Genomic DNA, 20,344 nt, shown 5'->3' on the forward strand with positions numbered 1-20,344 from the left:
CTCTCTTCCTAATAATCATTACATCAGCAAGAAAAATTAATGATGTTCAAGCACTAGTTTATTATCTGCCTTAAGCTGTTTGGTATGAGAGACTCTCTGAGGGAGCCCTTGGCCCTTCTTTTCCAAGTTCAAAAAAACACCAAGGAATTTGACAGTCAACCGCACACAGGTAAGAGTAAAAATAACAGTGCAAACACACACAGTTATGATTAAAAGCCACAACAAGGCCTTATTGGGAGTTCTTAGGGACCTGTTAAATGGCAGTATTCTAACTAAGAGCAACACCAGACCCTGGGGAATTACCCCTTTTATTGGCATCATGACATCAGCTCATTTATTATTAAACACTAGTCTTTAAGCCCGTTACATTAACGGGTGCTAGAGTAGATGTCTGTATGTATGGTGTGTTGTTGTTTTTTTTATTTGTCTCTCTCCCTGGACGCTGTCTGTCTGTCATTCTTTGTGTCTGTGTCTCTCCCAGGTCCCCTGTCTGTGCGTCTTTCTTTCTGTCTGTCTCCCTGGCCCCCCCTGCTTGCCAAAGCAGCCCCCTTTCACCTCTCCCCCTGTTGTGCAATGCCTGCCTGCTTCGTGGCCCCCCTTCTGTTCCTCCCTCCCCCCGATTGCTGTCTGCCCCCAGCACAACTCTCTCCCCAAAGCAGCCCCCTTTCCCCCTGTTGTGCAATGCCTGCCTGCTTCATGGCCCCCCATCTGTTCCTCCCCCCGATTGCTGTCTGGTCCCAGCACACCCCTCCCCCCAAAGCAGCCCTCTTTCCTGCCTGTTCCATAGCCCTTCTTTTTCGCTTCCCCTCCCGTTCTTCCCCTCCCTCCATCCACCCATGGTTGCTTCCGCCGCTGCCACTCCTGTTCAAAGCGGCCTGCTTAGGTTCACAAACGGCTGTAGTGAACCTCGCAGGCCGCTCTCCATATGGTAGCATGTTCCCTCTGACGCAATCGCGTCAGAGGGAACGTGCTTCATGTGGAGAGCGGCCTGCGAGGTTCGCTACAGCCGGCCACAAACCTCAGCAGGCCGCTTTGAACAGGAGCGGCAGCAGTTGATGCGGGAGGGGGGACTCGTGGACGTGTTCCCTACCGGACACTGCCGCCGCCAGCGCTGCTCCGCACCCCCTTCATCTTGCCCTCTGGTGCGCCAAGCCAGCGCATGCGCATAAGCCGCTGGCCATCCGCCTTGGGGGGGGAGGAAGAGAGAGAGCGGAGAGGCGGCGACGGCAAAGTTAGTGTAAGGGAGACGCTGCGTCTTTCAAGAGGGAGCAGGACGGAGCGTAAGCCACGCATACGCACTTCCTATGTGTCGCTACAGCTCACGGAAAACCGGCGCACACATAGGAAGTGCGCATGCGCGGCCTAGCGTTTTATTATATTAGATACATGGTTAATACAATCTCCAATCAGATTTCAAGTTCAGAATTATCCAATTATAAATTCCACATCTCAGCAGTATTCATTTTGTTAATTGCAATCACATGATTTCTTATTATTATAATTTCATTAGTATTTTCCCTTACATTGCAAACTAAAAATATGCAGTGGCCTAATTTCTTAGAAATAGCTAAGTTTTGCTTCCTAAGCGTTGTACCTCCTTGATCTCTATCGGGGCAGGTTGACCATTAGCCTGGCTATACTTCTGCTTTTCTATGAGTTATTTATGACTTTTGCTACAGCATGTTGATTAAATAATACTGCCACATACCTACAATCTTGTTACTCTGACATTAGTTATCTGACCAATACTAACCACTTCCCTATAGGCACACCTGCTGTAGCAGCTAGCTTACCACACTTTCCTGCAATCTCATAAGTGCTTCATGCACACTTTTAAGTTAGAATGAAGTAATATAACTATTTTCTCTGCTAGGCTAACATAAAGCATTATTTCTTTACTCAATTAAAGCATTTAGCTATATAATGCCTTCTATCTTTTTACCATTATATGCTTTTACCTCTCTACACCTCTTCCCCAGCATCTGTTTCTATTTCCCTCCTAATTCTCTCTGGTGTATCAGACACAGGGTGTCTAACACATGTGGGGATGTCCACTCCCCAAGATATCAGTACCCTCTTCAACACCAGAGTTTCCCCCACAAAAGCAGTCCTGTGTAGTCATCCTATATTCCTTCCTAAAGTGGTTATTCCTCTTCATTTTATTTATTTATTCAATTTTCTATACCGTTCACCCAAGGGAGCTCAGAACAGTTTTATACTTCTCCCTCCATATTCGCTGTGATAGAGGATTAACAGAACCGCAAATACAGAAAAACCGCAAATAACTTTTTCATATCTTATTCACTGTTTTCTATTGAAAACCATCGTGAATATGGTGAAAATGCGAATAACATGGTGGGAAACCTGGCCTTTTTTTGAAGGAGAGGCAAAACACAGTGAAGAAAGTGCTGGGAATCAGCGATTTTCTCTGTAAACACTTGGAATCAACGATTTCTCTATGCAAGCTGATATAATTTGGGAGGGGAGCCAGCAAGCTAAAAACCGTGAATAATCGAAACTGCGAATGCTGAAACCGCAAATACGGAGGGAGAAGTGTTTATGAACCTGGGGCAAAGGGGGGATTAAGTGACTTGCCCAGGGTCCCAAAGAACAATGTGGGTTTGAACCCACAACCGCAGGGTGCTGAGGCTGTAGCTTTAACCACTGCGCCACACTCTCCCCTGCATTTGAACCAAGAACTCATCCTGCCGGTTTTCTTTACAAAACCTCATGAAGATTCCTCAGCAGTTACTCTTCATACTCTGGACTACAGAAGAGCTCTTTGATTCTATTTGCAAAGTACTAGTACCCATAGGAAAGCATCATAATTTTTTCTTGTCTTATACTTCTTCTCATTTGGGCCTACCAGTGTGTAAGTGTACTCTTTCCACTTGGACAGTGGCCTGTGTAACTTTTTGTTGTCAACAGTCAGGATCTCATACCTTAAAAGCAGTTTCTACTACAACCACGTATCTCAGAGGAACCTCATATACAGACATTTGCAAAGCAGCAATTTGGGCTTTTCTTCATTCTTTCAACAAGCATTACAGCTTGGATTTTGCCTCCAGGACTGATCAGTTTTAAAATTTCTCTTTTACTAATTATTCTACTTCCACCCATCTGCAACCTCAGACTGCTGCTATTCCAATTTAATATTTTCCTACAGTCCACTGCTAGGGAATCGCCAGTGTGTCTGCATTGGCTTGTGTCTGCGAAGAAAGCAGAATTGCTTACTTGTAACATATGTTCTCCGTGGATATCAGGAGAATGCAGATACACCTTCCTTCCCGCCATCCCCTCTTTATACCACCAGCTACTGGAAAAAAAAACTGAAGAGGTACACTCATGTTCAGCACGGGAAAGTTGCAATCCCTTCTGATTGGCTGAAAAAAGTGTGCACAAGCTTGAGAGGGCAGTTTCAGATTGACAGCCTGCAGCTGAAATAACCAGTGTGTCTGCATTGTCCTGATGTCCACAAAGAACACCCATTACAGGTAAGCATCTCTGTTTTATGTTGGATTGAAGTAATCTGGCAAAGCTTGAGGCAGAGAGAAAGTAAACAAAGCTCTCTAAACTGACAGAACTTTCTACCATAAATGCGTAGGATTTCCATATTTGCATTGTCACACAAGGTCAGCTAAGTTCTCTTTCTTCCACAGAACCCAAGATTCATATTTTTTTTTCCCTATGATGCTAGTAAGTGCTCTTTTTTTAGTTAAATGCTGCTTTTTCTGCCAAATCTATCACAATATCTCCCATCCCTCTTAGAAAAATTCATAGTTAAGGATTTTACCATTTGATGTACGTTTTTTTGTTGTTGTTATCTGCTCTGGCACATCAAACATCACTTAGTATGTTTAAAACATGAGTCCTTTGATTTTTGTGTGTGTGTTGACTGGAATAACTAATTATATGTACTCTAACTAAATAATAGATTGTATCTATTTGGCCTATGCCCAAACAGGCTTGGAAATACTGAATTCAGTCTGTACATTGGCATCCCATTATGGTTTTGAGAGGGATTCCTCATGTGATAGTAGGTTTGGTCATTCTGTTCTATGAAATCTGAGGTTTTGAAGCAAACTTCATCCTTCTTCCAGATTGCCTTTTTTGTTTAAAAAGTTTATTGCTGTGAGAACTACTTTTGTATTCGTTGACAATCTATTTCTTCCATTTTCCTCTTTTTTGGGAGGGAGGGGGGATGTGATTTTGTTAAAGGTAACTTGCATCTGGAGAGTCCCTGCTTATCCTTTATTATCACTGGTAGTCTTTGTGAAGAGTAGGATATTAATGTTCACAAAACACTCATAACTTGACTTGGAGTTAGATTTTCTTAATTTGAAAGTATGTATGGCATTGAAGTGGCCCTGCTTCTACAACACAGATGGAAGTAACCCTGCATATGCTGTGGCTCGGAACTCTGAAATATGGCGCTTAGAGAGCTTAGTTTAATTTTTCTTTGACCCAGGTTCCATTGGATGATGCCACTCCACCTGTGAGAACTAATATCCCACTCTTGGAGAACACAGATAAACAATTTTGCTTTACATTGATTTTAACGGTTATGTGTCTTTCTTTAATATTGTAGAAAAATGCTAGTATATGCTCCTGCTGACCAGCAGCCAAAGCTTGGAAGAATTAGAGAAGAAATGTCAGAGGTAAGACAGCTGATATTTAACATTCAATTTTGTATGGATGTGTTGCTGTGTTGTACATTTTATTTGGGGGAAATACAATGGCTTTCATATTCTTTTGATATCAGCTTATCACCAGTGGCCCAGGTGATACAGCTCTGATAGGCACACTGTTGTCTAATGTCACCAAAAAAAATTCAGCATGGATTAGGTACTTTAATGCATACAAATATTGTTTGAGCTGTACTGGATGTCTCAGTTGTGTAGGATGTCTCAGTTTTTTTTCAGGGGTCCTTTTATAAACAAATAAATAGTATTCTTACAAAATTTGTTTGGCTGGGTAAAATGCCTAGAATTGCCTTAGTATCTTTACAAAAATCAATTGTGGAGGGTAGGGTAAATTTTCCAAACTTTTATAGGTATCATCAAGCCTATATTTTATGCCAGGGTATGTATTGGGTCCTCCCAGAGCTCATGGAAAACATCACAGACTGGTTGTATTTGGAATGACGACTTATGTTTCCTTTACATCTATCTCATGTTCTCAGTATAAAAATGCCTAGAATATATAAAGAGAATAGAATATTGATGGATACATGGAAAACATTACGTTATATCAATCTATTTGGCTAAACTCCAAGATTCAAATTGGCGGTTTTAAAATCGTACGGAAGCATTGGATTATTGCAGGTATACGAACTTTAAATGATGTTATTTCAAATGGTAAACTGCTTGATTTTTCACAGTTGCAACATAAATATGGTCTAAATAAATCACAAAATTTTAAATGGTTGCAGCTGAAGCAGGCTATTCAGGAAAGGTTCCCTGAATGGAAGAATCTTAGCAATCAGTATAGTCTGGAATTTTTATGCTTTCAGGCAGATTTTCTGGGACACCAGGCCGTACAATGGTATAAATTATTATCTGGATTTATGAATAAAAAACCAAAGACTGGTCTTAGAGACATTTGGAGCATTGAGATTAAGCATCAAATTTCTGCGTCTCAATAGCCACAAATTTGGTCTTGGAGAATGAGATGTACAGTGTCTGCATCTATGAGACAAACTTGGTTCTTTTTGTTACATAGAGCATTTTGGACCCCAGTTAGATTACAAAAGTTGGATAGCTCTAAATGCTGGCACTGTAATTTGGAAGCAGGGACTCTAGATCATTTAATTTATTTTTGTCCCTGTATCATGGCCTTTTGGAAATCAATTTGGTCTCAAATTAATTGTTTATTAGAAAACCATGTAGCTCTATCATATGATACAATTCTATTTGGGACGTCTATAAGAATAAAAAGTCAAATTTCATCAAGTAATAATAAACTTTTGTTAATAATGACAGGAATCGCCATTCAGCATATCACCAGAAATCGGAAAAATTACACCAGACTTAATTTCACTTTCTGGTGGAATTTGTTGTGCCATATATACAAAATGGAAAGAACAATTGCCATGCAAAAAGGGAATTATAATAATTTTAAAAAGATTTGGGGGCCACTGATAACATATTGTAATGATTAGACACCTTTTTACACTAAAAGTATATTTATAATAAGGGGAAAGGGGGGTTATATAGTTGTATTATTGGTCTTAATCAAAATTTTTGTTTATAATACATGTATGATATACCTGATTTACAATATTTGTGGAAAGGGAGGGTGGGGGAAGGGCTTAATTTATGTATTTAAGATGAAAATAGATAAGAATTTCAAGTGATGTGTATGATTCAATTGATGTAATATTGTACACTTGATGTAAGATGAAAAAATGAATAAAGAATTTGAAAAAAAAAATTACTATTACAGGCAGTCCCCGGTTTAAGTATGACTGACTTACGTCAAACTCGTACTTACGAACTGGGGTCCTGCCTCTCACTTTCTGTGCCAACATTGCCCTTCTTGCTCCCTTCCTCTCAAAATACGACCCTTCTCCTCCCTTCGGTGTCCCAACGCTCCCTTTGTCGTCTTTCCCTCCATTCAGTGGCCCAAATTCGTGCCTCTCAAGGTTGTTTACCTCCTCTGGCTAGCTCTCTCCACCAAGTTGCACTTCATAAAGCCATGGCCACTGATTCCTGCATGTAGCTCGCGGCTAACCCAGAAGTAAGGGAAGGCTTCTAGGTCAACCGCAAGCCACGTGCCGAATCTGGGTTACATACAAATTCAACTTAAGAACGGTTTAAAAAACAGAGCTCATTCTTAACCCGGGGACTGCTAGTAGTTGTGTTGGTGATGTATTGTCATGTACAATAATGATAACTTTGCATAGATGTTGATTTTAAAAATCTGGCCTTTCTGAGTCCTCTGGAAGGTGGGAAGGAGAATGTCATTTTCATTTTTTTCTCCTTCGACAATAGCATTTTTTATTAGAGAGCCATTTTGCACTGATTCTTATAATGAAGTGGTCATAGATTTATTTAAAAACAAAGCAAAAAATGTCTTCCATTTATGCTTAAATCAACAATAAATAAATCAGGATATCATAAGTAAACCAAAAGAGATCAAAAACAGTATACCTAAAGTATACCAACAAATGAAAAATATACAATGTATCTCCCTCCTATAATCAAACCAGTTTCAAAAAGTCAAAGATTGATGTGCTTCTCCTTATGCTCAGAGATGTGGAACTCCATTGGAGGGCTTGTTTACCCTCCTAGAGGAGTTTGTTTATCCAGTCATTGCATATGGTTGACATATTCAATCCAAAATCTATTGATTTTCACTAGACTGGTTGATATTATTAGTCATTTTTACTGTAACATTGATTTTAAACTGACCAACAGAAGGAGATGGAATTCATTTATCTTAAGTGGTATGACGGTCTCAACGCAGCCCTGTTTCGTGATCAGCTTCAGGAGACCCGATGTGTGGGGTTCTAAAGCAAGAAAAAAGTCGCTGTGGTCAATTATGTTAAGGTTGTCAGCACTTCTGTGAGCAACGAAAAAGAATTAATCATGTAAAAGCTTACTTCAATATATTAATGTATAGTTTCATAACTTGCAGACAAAAATGAGAAAGAAGATCAATACATATGTGCCAGATTCAGAGTTAATGCTTTCACAGGCGGGGTTCCTAACTGATAAGGAATTCTACCAAGAGACCAGCTGATCATATAAAGTGCATGTAAGAGACGTGAAAACTTAAACACATCACGAATTTAAATGTCACAAACAGGATCTCTATGTAACCTGGCCAAAAACACTAACTTAAAAAAGTTACCGGTATTATATAAACCCTGCACCCACATTTAACCACCCACCTGCAGAGCCAGGTTTGTGCAAGCATATCTCAAAGCTTTGGAAAGATCACCATGGACATTTCTGCACTCTATACCAATGTACCACAAAGAGATGCCATTAGCATTGTTCAGGAGGAGTTGAGTAAATTAGATCTTTCCAAAGCCCGGATTGAGTTTTTGTTGAAGCTAGCCTCTGTTACGCTAACTATGAACTATTTTCAGTTGGATCAAGGGTTGTTGTTTTTTTATAAACAATAAAAGGCACTGCAGTGGGTGCTAAGATGGCCCCATTGCTTGTTTATATGTATCAAAGTTTGAACAACAACATCTGTACCCTTCTCAGTTCTGGCAGTATTTCCTCTTTTGGAAAGGTATATTGATGATATACTGGAAGTCTGGATTGGCACACGTGAAGAGCTTGATATTTTTCTTGTATGGCTTAACCAATGTGATTCAAAACAAAAATGGAATTAAACTCAAATAGACTATAACTTATTTAGAAAAATATAAATGTCTCTCAGTCACAAATAAACAAATAGGTCATCTGTGGAAAGGAGGCCGGATCTCAGACCATATCACTGTGTCTCATGCTAGACACTGGCCGTTTAGCCGATACAGATTGTGGTTTTTAATCATCAATCCTCCTCCACCACCTCCAATGCATATATTAAATATTGCAATATATTAAATATGGTGCAAAAACAGCAATTCATCCATGATTTGATTGTTTAAATATTGAAAATCGTATGTATGTATATGTGTGTGTGTATATATATTTATAAAAATCCACTTATCTTAGTGGTCACAGGAACTGATTCTGATGGGCCCGTTTTGCCAAAACTTCTTCAGAGACATAATCCATCCATGAAAGCGCCTGAATAATGGCTTCTACGCAGCACTACTGTATATTGTGCATTAAGAATTTTGTTCTGATTCTCTGAAGAAGTTTTGGCGAAACGGGCCCATCAGAATCAGTTTCTGTGACCACTAAGATAAGTGGACATATTTGAGAATTAAAGGTACATAATAGCTGTTGGGTGGGGATTGCAGTGTTGTGGACAGGGGGAACTGTTGCTACATGTTTGGTTTTTATTAGTTTCTGTGGGTGTTACCTATACATATGATGACCCCTGGTTTTCTAATAGATTTTTTTATCCTAAATTTCTTGACATATACAAGTATATATAAATCATTTTTATTCAAAATCACAAAAAGCAAACAATAAAATATGCAGTACAAATTACAACCCTCCATACCCCATCCCCTGCTCACCCCTCTCCCCCTAATAAACATCGAGAAATCATGAGTGTGTGTAAGTAATGCAGCGAAATATCAAATCAAATGCTCAACAGATAACCGCCCATTCGCGGTGTAAGAGAGTCCCAAACCATCCAGGTTTGTCGGAAGTTCTGCCACTGAGGGGAATGAGAAGATTTAATCTGAGTGCGCTTCGCTTTAAGCAAAGCTATCATCTGCATTCGCCGCTGTTGTGTTGTAGGAGGCCTAGGATCCAGCCAATGCTGCAAGATCACTTTTTTACCCATCATGATTGCCTTCTGGAGAAAATGGCGGAAGCCCTTTGGGGTGGGGATCTGTAGGCAAAAAACATCAAATAACATCAATGCCACAAATCCAAAGAGGAAATATAAGCTAGCAAAGAAGTCCAGAAAGTAGTAATCAGACCACATGTCCAAAATAGATGACCAAGGGTGACGTCGGGTTGGTGGCACTTTGGGCACGCACCCGTGAGAGAGAGAGACATATGACTAGCCCATCATGGTGAAATATACAACTGAAGCACAAACTTATAATGTTGTTCCCAATACAGAACATTATCAGATACTGATCGAAATCCAAGAACAAAAGCTTTGAAATCTGTATATTGGAAAGTGATTGCCAGATCAGCATTCCAAGCGTTTGCATATTTGGTAAAGTTGAGTTCCGTATATTTGGTAAAGTTGAGTTGCAGATATCTGTGATGATACCGCAGGAGTACTTTCATCTGGGCACCCAGTGTATAAAGCGAGGACAATTTCTCTTGTACATATTCTGTTAGATCCTGCCAAGGCAAGCTACGCACATAGTGCTGAAGTTACATATTTGAAAAAACATCCAAGGAAATTTGAGGATATTCCCGTTGTAAATCATCAAAATATTTCATGCGACCCTCTTCATTAAGCACTTGAAACAAATAACAAAGTCTCAAGCGATTCCAGCGGTGAAAGATAGCACGTTGCTGACTGCGAACAAATTCTGGGTTATCACATAAGGGCAAAAATGGTGAAACTGATAATGAGTATCCTTGATGCCTGCACACCCAGTGCCAGGTAGCCACTGCCGCTGGCAAGTTCTGTGCCCACTGGGGGACCCATGGAATAGACAACCCCTTGCAGTGGAGATAGCAGCTGAAATGCCAAGGTCTTAGAAAGGAGAGCTCCAATGGCTCAAATGATTGAAAAATCTTGAGTTCCCCTGTACCAGTCATTAATGTGGCGCATGGCTGCTGCTATGGTCAGATAACGTATGTTGAGAAGTCCTAGACCCCCACTGCACCGAGGGATGTAAATGACTGAGATTGGAAGACGGGCTCTCCTCCTTTGCCATAAATATGTCTGCAGTAGTCTGTGAAGATAATGTTCATCAGCTGCCTTTAAAAAAAAGGGGATGCATTTGAAACACATACAACCATTTCATATTCGAGTATATTTGGTAGGTCATAAGAACATAAGAAGTTGCCTCCGCTGAGGCAGACCAGAGGTCCATCTTGCCCAGCGGTCTGCTCCCGCGGCAGCCCATCAGACAAATATGTGGAAGATGGATCAAAGGTGGGCTATTTAGCCCAACAGCCAAGAATGTTATATCAGGTTCAGGTTATCTATAAATAGACTGCTTTAAATTCAGAGTGTCAACAAGTAGACAACTCTGAACATGCAATAAGGTATATACATTTCTCCAAGGACAAGCAAGCAGCATATTTTCGCATAAGAGTGATCGTCATCCACAGAACTTAGTACAGACAGATATCAAAGTATACTATCACTTTAACACTGCCTGTACCGTGCATGTGCATGCCTTCCTGCCCAACGTCATAAAGCTCTCTTCAGTGTGTTAAAATTTCTTTCGATATTCTCATGCCTTTCCATTTTTTCTTTAATTTTTAGTCATTTTTTTTCTGTGTGTATATGTTGATTTTTTGTGAGGTTTTCACATATATTTATTTTCAGCAGCCATTTTGCCCCTCCATCCCCTCTTCAGATGACATCGTCGTCTTTTGTTGGTTTATTTTCTCTTCTGCTCTGCGGCATTGGAACCTTTCAATTTTGCATCGGCCATTTTTTCTTCCATGTCCAAGGTGCCTCACAATATCAAGCAATGCGCTCGATGTAGCAGGGCTATTTCAGCCACTGATCTCCATAACTGGTATGTTCAGTGCCATGATCTTGAAGAGGTGCTGAATGAGGATCTGCTAAGGGGAAGAAAAACTCCATTTTAGAATATATTACCTGCTGGCATTCAAACTTGGAAAAAGGTAAACTTGGGCTTAAGTAGATTATTTCATTGTCCTTTTGCTTTTCTACTAAAGTACTCTGCTTTTTTCAGCAAAGTCTGTTTAGGCAATAGTATAACCTTTAGGGTGTCTGTTAGGGATTTATATGAAAAAGTGTTTTAGTCTGGATTAGTATTTTAGGTTGCATTTCAGAGCATAAGATAAAATCAGATTAGGACACAGATAGCAGGTAAGGAAAGTCTCTGTTTAGTGTTTAATTCCCTCCCGCCCTCCCCAGCTTCCACCCATCCCAAAGCTGATCTTTTGATTTATAGGCTCTTCAGCCAATTAGGAACAGAGCAGTTTGTTATCTTTCATCCAAATCGCTACTGTTTCAAGTGTTTGGTGTAGTGCATCTGTCATGGAGGGCTTTGGTTGATCAAAAGGTATGAGAATGGTGATGTCATCTGCATAACTGTAGGAAGATAGGCCTAGTTTGTCCAGGTGGGCACTGAGGGAGGCAGTGTAGAGGTTGAAAAGAGTAGGGGATAGTGGTGATCCTTGGGGTACGCCACTGAGGTTTGATCAAGTTTCTGATTTTTCTTTATCTGATTTTACTCTGTAGGTTCTGGATTTTAGGAATTCTTCAAACCATGAGTATACTTTATCTTTATCTGTGATACCTATTGTTTCCAAAATTTGTAGTAGGGTGTTATGGTCCACCAGGTCAAATGCAGCGGTCAGGTCCAGTTATATGAGCATCATTTTTTCCCCTGTACTGAGGTGTTGTCTAGCAGCGTCCATGAGGGATCCTAGTAGCATCTCTGTGCTGAAGTTGGTTCTGAAACCGGATTGCGTGGAGTGGAGTATTTTGTGGTCTTCTAGATAATTGGAGAGGAGTTTGGCTACTAGCCCTTCTATTATTTTGACATATAGCGGTATGGAAGCAATGGGTCTGTAGTTGGATAGTTGGTCCGTTGGTCCTTTAGGGTCTTTTAGGATTGGGGTGATGATGATTTTGCTGAGTTCAGTTGGGAAGATGCCGTTTGTGAGCGTGGTTTGTATCCAATGTAGGAGAAGAGCTCGGTATTTAGTGCTGGAGGTTTTTAAGAGATGTGGAGGCAGCCTCTGTGCTGCCTTGGAGGAGGGAGGTCATCTTAAAGGAGAGCATCACTCTGGTGTAGGAGGCCATCCTGCCCATCAGGGATGCAATGTCCTCTTGCACCGAGGATGTTTCTCCAGGGGCTTCTGCGCAGGAGGGAAGGGTTAGGATGGCTGTTATAGTGGGAGATTTGATCATTAGACATGTTGATAGCTGGGTGGCTGGTGGACATGAGGATCGCTTGGTCACTTGCCTGCCTGGTGCGAAGGTGGTATACCTCACGCCTCACCTAGATAAGATTTTAGACGTGCTGCGGAGGAGTCTACTGTCTTGGTACATATGGGTGCCAATGACATGTGGTAGGGGAGGTTCTGGAAGCCAAATTTAGGCTCTTGGTAGGAAGTTAAAATCCAGAGCCTCCAGGGTAGCATTTTCAGAAATGCTCCCTGTTCCACATGCAGGACTCAAGAGACGGGCAGAGCTCTGTAAAGTCTCGATGAGTGGATGAGACAATGGTGTAGGGAGGAGGGTTTTTAGATTTGTTAGGAACTAGGTGAAATACTGGGGAAGGGGGAACCTATTCCACAAAGATGGGCTCCACCAAATTTGCTCATGTAACACCATTTCTAATAAAATCACATTGTTGGCTCCTGATAACACACAGAATTGCATATAAAATTTTACAGTTAACATTTAAAACAAAAACTCTCCATACACCAAATTTCATGGATAGATTACTTGTCCCTTATTGCTCACCAAGACCTCTAAGATCCAGTAATCAACACCTTCTACATATCCCTTCTTTAAGACACCTTTTTTATGACACAACCCACAAATGTATTTTCTCAGTAAGTGCACCTGTGCATTGGTATTCGTTACCATTCTATTTAAGAGAGGACGAAAACATCTACAAATTTAAAACAAATTTTAAAACCTTGTTATTCAAAAACACTTATAGCTTATTACTTCCTGCCCAGATCACAGATTTCTGCCAAAAATAATAAATAATTAAGGAAGACTATAGCTTCCCTCCCCAATTGTGCTATCCTTCTCTCTTTCTCTCCTATAAATTATTGTAGTTCTACCTCTTTTCCCTTATGTTTTAGTTTGTCATGTATTCATTTAAAGTATCAATAATAATAAAACCCTAAGCGTGCACTTCTTCTGCCGTGATCCCTGCCTCCGTAATCCGTAGCTCCATGCCAGTAAAACGAGCCTGTGGTGGTTTTCTGGCTACTACTGCGCATGCAGAGTTTGAAATGGCGACCACTGATCCAAGGAGGCAGAGAACACGCCGGTGACTCCCCCTCCCGCCCTCACTCACTCTTAAGAGGACCACGCAATGGAAGCAGCTGCAGTTTGGGAGCAGGTAGAACACGTCAGAGACTCCACCTTCCTGTCCTCACTCACTCTAAGAGGACCACGCAACGGAAGCACCCGTGGTTTGGGAGCAGGTTTTGATGGAAAGGGGGAGCAGACAGGTGCTGCTGGACAGGGAGGAGGTAAAACTAAGGGAGAAGGGCTGCTGCTGGACAGGGGGAGCAGTGAAGTGATGCTGCTGGACGGATATTGATAGACAGGGGGAGCAGGAAAGAGGTGCTGCTGGACAGTGGGGAGGTAAAAGGAAGGGAGAAGGGCAGGGGGAGCAGTGATGGAGTGCTGCTGGACAGGGGAGGTAAAAGGAAAGTAGAAGGGCTACTGTTGGACAGGGGGAGCAGGAAAGGGATGCTGCTGGACACGGGGGAGGTAAAAGGAAGTGAGAAAGGCTACTTCTGAACAGGGGGAGCAGGCAAGTGGTGGTGGTGAACAGCCGAGGAAAGAGAAAGACAGACAGCAGCCAAGGAGAGAGACAGAAAGAAAAAAAGAAAGAAAGACAGACAAACAGAAAGCGGCCAAGGAGAGAGAGAGAAAGAAAGACAGACACACACACACACACATCTATTCTATCACCCGTTAATGTAACTGGCTTAAAGACTAGTTAGTTATATTTTCTCAATTTTATATTTTTTTATGTAATGTACACCGCTTTGACAATTTTTAAAGCGATACATCAAATTTTAATAAACTTGGAGAGGAAGAAATCCTGCATATGGTAGAGGGGAGGGAGACATGCATGGAAAAGAGAGAGGGAGAAATGTTGGACATAGGGTGGAGGACAGGAAGAGATGGTGCAAAGGGAGAGAGAAAGAAATGTTGCACATCATAATGGAGGGGAGGAAGGAAATGATGCTGCATGGAGGAGAATAGAGATGTTTGACCCAGGGTACATAGCAGGGAGAGAGAGAGAAATGGTAGACGGTAGGAAAGAAATAAATATTGGATATGGTACTGGAAGGTATTTTATTTATTTATTTTGATTTTTATCCCGTTTTCCCAGAAGCTCAGACTGGGTTCTATTTTGTGATTACAATATGTCAGATTTGAAATACATATCCTGCTAGAGCTGGTGTTAGACACTGAGTATAAGTTAGGATTTATAGAGAGAGGAAAAGTCTTTTTTATTTAGTTAGTTTATACCACACCATTGACGGAGGGGGGGGGGGTCGTGGAAAGACTACAAAATAAATCTGCCAGGACATTTGGGGAAAAAAATGCTCGATTGGGCAGGAAAATCAAATTTAAAAAATCAATTCAATAGGCCGAATCGAAAAAATTTTCCTTGAATTAGACAGCACTACTCTCGATCCTCCTCCAGCTCAGTGCTATACAACCAGTTCTTCTGTGGGAGAGGGGCCAAGGATTCTTCTCCAAATATTTCCTCATACCAAAGGACTCCGACTGATTCTAGACCTCTGGGCTCTCAACAAATGGTGAAGGAGAAATGCCATATGGTCTTTCTGAGAACTCTGCTATCTCTGTTGGAGAGAAATGACTAGCTTTGCTCTCTAGATTTAAAAGAAGCATACATTCTCATCTTACCTGCCCACAGGATGTGCCGTATATACTCAAATATAAACTGAGATTTTGGGGTTAAAAAAGGCTTCCTAGTGTGCCTCCTGAAATTCAGCTGTGCTACGAGACTCTGGGGAGGAGAGGCACTTGTGCCGGCTTATTGCCTATAGGATATGCCTCTCGCTACAAGCCAATGTCAGGTGAGAAGGCACAACATGTGTGTGTATGGTACGGGCAGTACTAAAGGTTTTTAAAGTGACAGTATACTTTGGTATATGTCTGTACTGGGTTCAATGGATGATGTCACTTATTTGTGAAAATATCTACCTGCTGTCTTTGGAGAACACCTTCTACAGGTGAGAAACTTTCCTTTCTCAACTCCCATTGCTTGCTGCTGTCAAAAAATCAGGCTAGGTAAATTTGTCATCATTATGCTCACACATGATCACAAGCAATCTGTTCACGTTCTCCTGTATATTTATTTATATCTCTATATCTGCATGTACACACACATACCCACCAAATTCTCTTGTTTTAGAGAGAAAGATGTTTATATTGCTGTTTTCTGAAGGGTGGCATAGTAAATGCTTGAATAAACCAAATTATATTTCCATTAGCAGCAGTGAGAGCCATTGACTCATCACACCCTTCCTCAGTCACCACAAAAGACAGGAATTTGAGCAGGTATCACATATTGTTATTAAAGTGGACTGCTTGTCTGTAAGGTTAGATCTTGGGGATACCCTTGGTTGTTCAGGTAGATGAAAATCCAGTTCTAGAATATTCAAAGTCCCTTGCTGAAAGAGTAAAAATAATGCACTGGTTTGGCAATTAATCAATCTCAAATACTGTACATAAATAATGGCAAAGAAAAATTATTTTATGCTTGTGTTACAATTACATTGGATTTTACTATTATTTCCTTTTTTTCTTTTTTTTTTATGAAGGCTGAACAGATCATATATGATCAATTTTCTGACCCCAAATTTGTGGACCAGCTAGTAAAGTTTCTATCTTTAGAAGACAGGAAAGGGAAGGACAAGTTCAATCCTCGAAGATTTTGTCTGTTCAAGGTAAGCCTTGTAAATGGTTTTGGCTTCCCATACAGGGCAACTCCAAATAAATCTATCGCACTAGGTGAAACTTTGGTTGTGTACTAACCTCACCTCCCCCATGCAACTCAAGTCCCCAACCTTTCCCTAGTCTAGTTTATCCCTGTTCTTACTCCCCCCCCCTCCATGTACAACATTGCCTGGCTAACTCCAGGAGCAGTGCTGTGAATGAAATCTTGGTCCAATGCGGCAGTGGATAGTAGAATATGGTTGGGGTTCAATGAGCTTCCAAGAGACTCCACCCATAATACAGAGGCTCCCAACTGACAGTAACTCTATATCAGGGGTGTCCAACCCGTGCGGCCCCACTCAAGGACGATGTGGTGTTTTCCTCTGCCGTCCCCAGGTGTTTACCGTCTTGCTGGCTGCCTCTTCCATCTTGCAGCAGCATTCGCTCAAAGACGTGGGCAGCGGCTCCTACGTGCCTTCTGCGGCTGACCCGGAAGCGTTACCTCTGATGTCATGACATCAGAGGGAATGCTTCCAGATCAGCTGCGGAAGGCGCATGGGAGCCTTTGCCCGTGGCTTTGAATGAATGCTGCAGCAAGACAGAGGAGGGAGCCGGCAAGAAGGTAAACACCTGTGGCACAGAAGGGAGAAGGGTGTGTTGGGACTTGAGAGGGAGGCGCTGCCCGTGGCTTTCAGCAAAACAATGAATGTAGCAGTGAGAAGGGAGTCAGCCTGAAGGTAAACACCCAGGGCATAGAAGGGAGGGAGGGAGAAGGGCGTATTGGGACGAGAGAGGGAGGGAGCAGAAACTTAGGAAAAATGATGGAAGGAAGGAGGGAAGGGCATGAAAAGGACACAGAATGAAGGGAAAGAGGGAGGGGGAGCTTGAGCCATAAGATGGAAGAATGGAGAGAGTGAGGGAAAAAGATGCTGAGGTGAGGGAGATAATAGAAAGGGAGAATTGGGTGTCTGAGAGAGGAAAAGAGATGGTGCAATTGGGAAGATAAAGAAAGGTGAACTTTGGGCAGAGAGAGGAGGGACGGAGACAGAGAGAGAATTATTGGACATGGTGGTGGGAGAGGAGTGAGGCATGGGCGCAGAGAGAAGGGGAGAATATGCTGGGCCGAGGAAGCCTGAATGTATTTTTTTGGGGGGTGGAAGGGTATTAAAAGAAGTGCCAGATTAGGCCTGGGAGGAGAGCTTATGGGGCCAGAAACAAAGGACAGAGAGATTGATGGTGGATAATGGTCTGAAGGGAGAGAAGTTGGACCTGGGCTGGTGTGGAGGAAGAGGGAAAGAGATACTTGAAGGGAGAACTGTTAGGCAGAGAAAGGAAGAAATGGTAGAACTGGGGAAGGGAGGCAGACAGGCAGGGGGAGAGATGGGATGGGGGCAGTTGAGAAGAGAAAGGGAGAGAAGTTGGATCTAGGGATGAGAGGGAGAAATGTTAGGCCTGTGGATGGAAAGCAGAGAGATGCAGCATCTCAATTTTTTTTTCCTCCATTTCATTCTTCATCAGGGGGGAGAGAAGAAGAAAAACAGAAAAGAGAGGAAGCAAAATGTTGGACCATGGAGATAGAGGAGGAGAAATGGAACCATGGGAGTGCAGGAGGGAAGAGAGCTGGGATAAGTTGATGGTAAGAGATGGAAAGAAAGGGACAGGTAATTATAGCCTGACCAGTGGAGAGAGGGACAGGGAGTTATAGCCTGACCAGTGGAGAGAGGGACAGGGAGTTATAGCCTGACCAGTGGAGAGAGGGAGGAGGATTCTGAAAGTGATGAGCCATGTGGATGAGGTCAAAAGGGAGATGACAAGATGAGTGAGAGAGCAGTGAGTACAGTGGTAGAAATGTGGTAATGGGGAGTAGATAGAATGGAATAGGAGGCTGGGAAAGGAGTGAAATGAGAAATGGGAGAGCTAGGGACTGAGAGAAGATGGAGAATTGAGAGGTAGCTGAACATTTAAAAAGAAGAAGGGTGAGAAAGAAAGACAAGATTTGAGTGGGAAAGGAGTGAGATGGGAAATGGGAGAGCTAGGGACTGAGAGAAGATGGAGAATTGAGAGGTAGCTGAACATTTAAAAAGAAGGGTAAGAAAGAAGGCAAGATATGAGTGGACAGAGGCAGAAAAGAAAAAGTTAAGAAAGCTGAAAGGGAAAAATCAGTACATTGGAGACAGGCATAAGAAGGAAATAGAATAAGAGAAGATGAGAAAAAAATGGACAGCAGACACTGGAAATAGAATTAGTTGAAGATAGACAAAAAGTAGAAAGAGAAACTGGGACCAAGATGATGGAAAAACAAAACATCCAGACAACAAGGTAGAAAAAAATTGTTTTATTTTGAATTTATTAACTAGAATATGTTAGCTATGGGATATGTGCATCACAATTATTTTTGTATTCAGTAGCGTAGTCATATACTGTACAGCTGATTTGGGGGAGGGACTGGAGTCCAAAATTAGTGGATGGGCACCAAAGTTTCTCCCCGCCTGAGTGCAATTTATAAATACTTGAGCTAATGGGGATTCCCAAGCCCTGCCACCTGAAGACATCTTCCTCCAGTCTGGCAACTCAAAATCTCCAAGCTTTGCAGCCAATGGCAATATCCTCATGCTGCCCCTGCTTTCATGCATGCATGAAAGCCAAGGGGCAGGGGGAGAGAAAGCAGCTGCTCTGCAATATTGCTGCCAGCTGCAGAACTGGGAAGTTGGAGGGGGAGGAGGTGGCCATCAGTTGGTGAGGCTTGGGGATCCCTACTAGCTACAGCAGGGGAGATATTCATTTTGAGGGAGCCTAAGCTCAAAGTGGGAGGCCCAAAAAAAGCAGTAATATTTACCCTGATTGAACGATCCTCCACATGCGCTGCTGACAGCTGATTCAGCATCCCTGCTCTGATGAGGCTCACCTCTGAAAAGACTCACCGTAGCTGTAATAGAAGTGAATGGGAAAACCAAGAGCGTGCATCCCTGCTCAGAGTGGGGATGCGGAAGCCTGTGTTTGTTCCCACTGTCAGTGGTGCACCTGGAGGATCTCTCAATCAGGGTAAGCATTACTGTTTTTTTGGGGGGTTCCTCTCCATAGTGTCCCTTTAATGAAGGTTTATTATTAGATACGTACATCTTCTATATTAGTGATTGCAAATTTGGGACCTGCTCAACCTTTTTTTCACTTATCAGTTAGTGTTAGTGCGGCCCCAGAAAAAAAATTTTTTCGGCCAGTGCGGCCCAGGAAGCCAAAAGGTTGGACACCCCTGGTCTATACTATATCAGTGATGGAAAACTTGTAACTACTGGCAAAAAGAAGAAGGGATGGACTGTAGGTGCTGTGATAATATGGCAAAGCCTGCTTCTTTGTAAGATCCTGTCCCATTGCCAGGAGAATACAGTATAAAGTACTTGACCCGCGTCTTACACAAAGATTTAGAGTGGATTACAAAAGAGATCAAAAGGCAAGAAAAATATCCCCCAAAGAAATACATTACAAAAATTCACGTAAATATTCAATTTCATGATAAACATTTCTTAAACAAAAATGTTTTAGCAGTCTCTTAAATATTAAGATAAGAAAATTCCATCCTTATTTCTAGAGACAAAGAATACCAAAATCTAGCAGCCTGGTATAAAAAAAGAAGCAGTAAAATACCTCTGGGCCCATCTGGAGAGCCTCTGCACATGTGCGGGCGTCGACGTGATGATATCACGCATATGCATGATGTAATCACGGCGACATCCATGCTCTGGCCCAAGAGAGTTTGAGAGACACTGTCTTAGCGTCTCCTAAATAGGAGGCAGTAACTGCTTCCATATTAATTTTTTCAAGTTATGTACAGTAATGGAATATAAAAACAATAAATGTATGAGTTCACTAGGGACAGATAAAAGTACCTGCATATAATGTGTACAATGCTGCATATGCCTAGTAGTACTGT

General features: G+C 41.9%; 1 protein-coding gene across 3 annotated transcripts in view; it reads left to right on the forward strand.

Moving 5' to 3' along the window:
• The window catches only part of PSME4 (proteasome activator subunit 4), a 418,332-nt gene that overhangs the window by 318,773 nt on the left and 79,215 nt on the right, over positions 1-20,344 (forward strand). For all 3 annotated transcript variants that reach the window (XM_033936116.1, XM_033936117.1, XM_033936118.1), the window contains 2 exons: positions 4,589-4,658; positions 16,302-16,427. In XM_033936116.1, the coding sequence (XP_033792007.1) occupies positions 4,589-4,658; positions 16,302-16,427 (196 nt within the window). The remainder of the gene's footprint in view (positions 1-4,588; positions 4,659-16,301; positions 16,428-20,344) is intronic.

This window comes from Geotrypetes seraphini, chromosome 3 (assembly GCF_902459505.1).
Source record: "Geotrypetes seraphini chromosome 3, aGeoSer1.1, whole genome shotgun sequence".
Classification (NCBI taxonomy): Eukaryota; Metazoa; Chordata; class Amphibia; order Gymnophiona; family Dermophiidae; genus Geotrypetes; species Geotrypetes seraphini.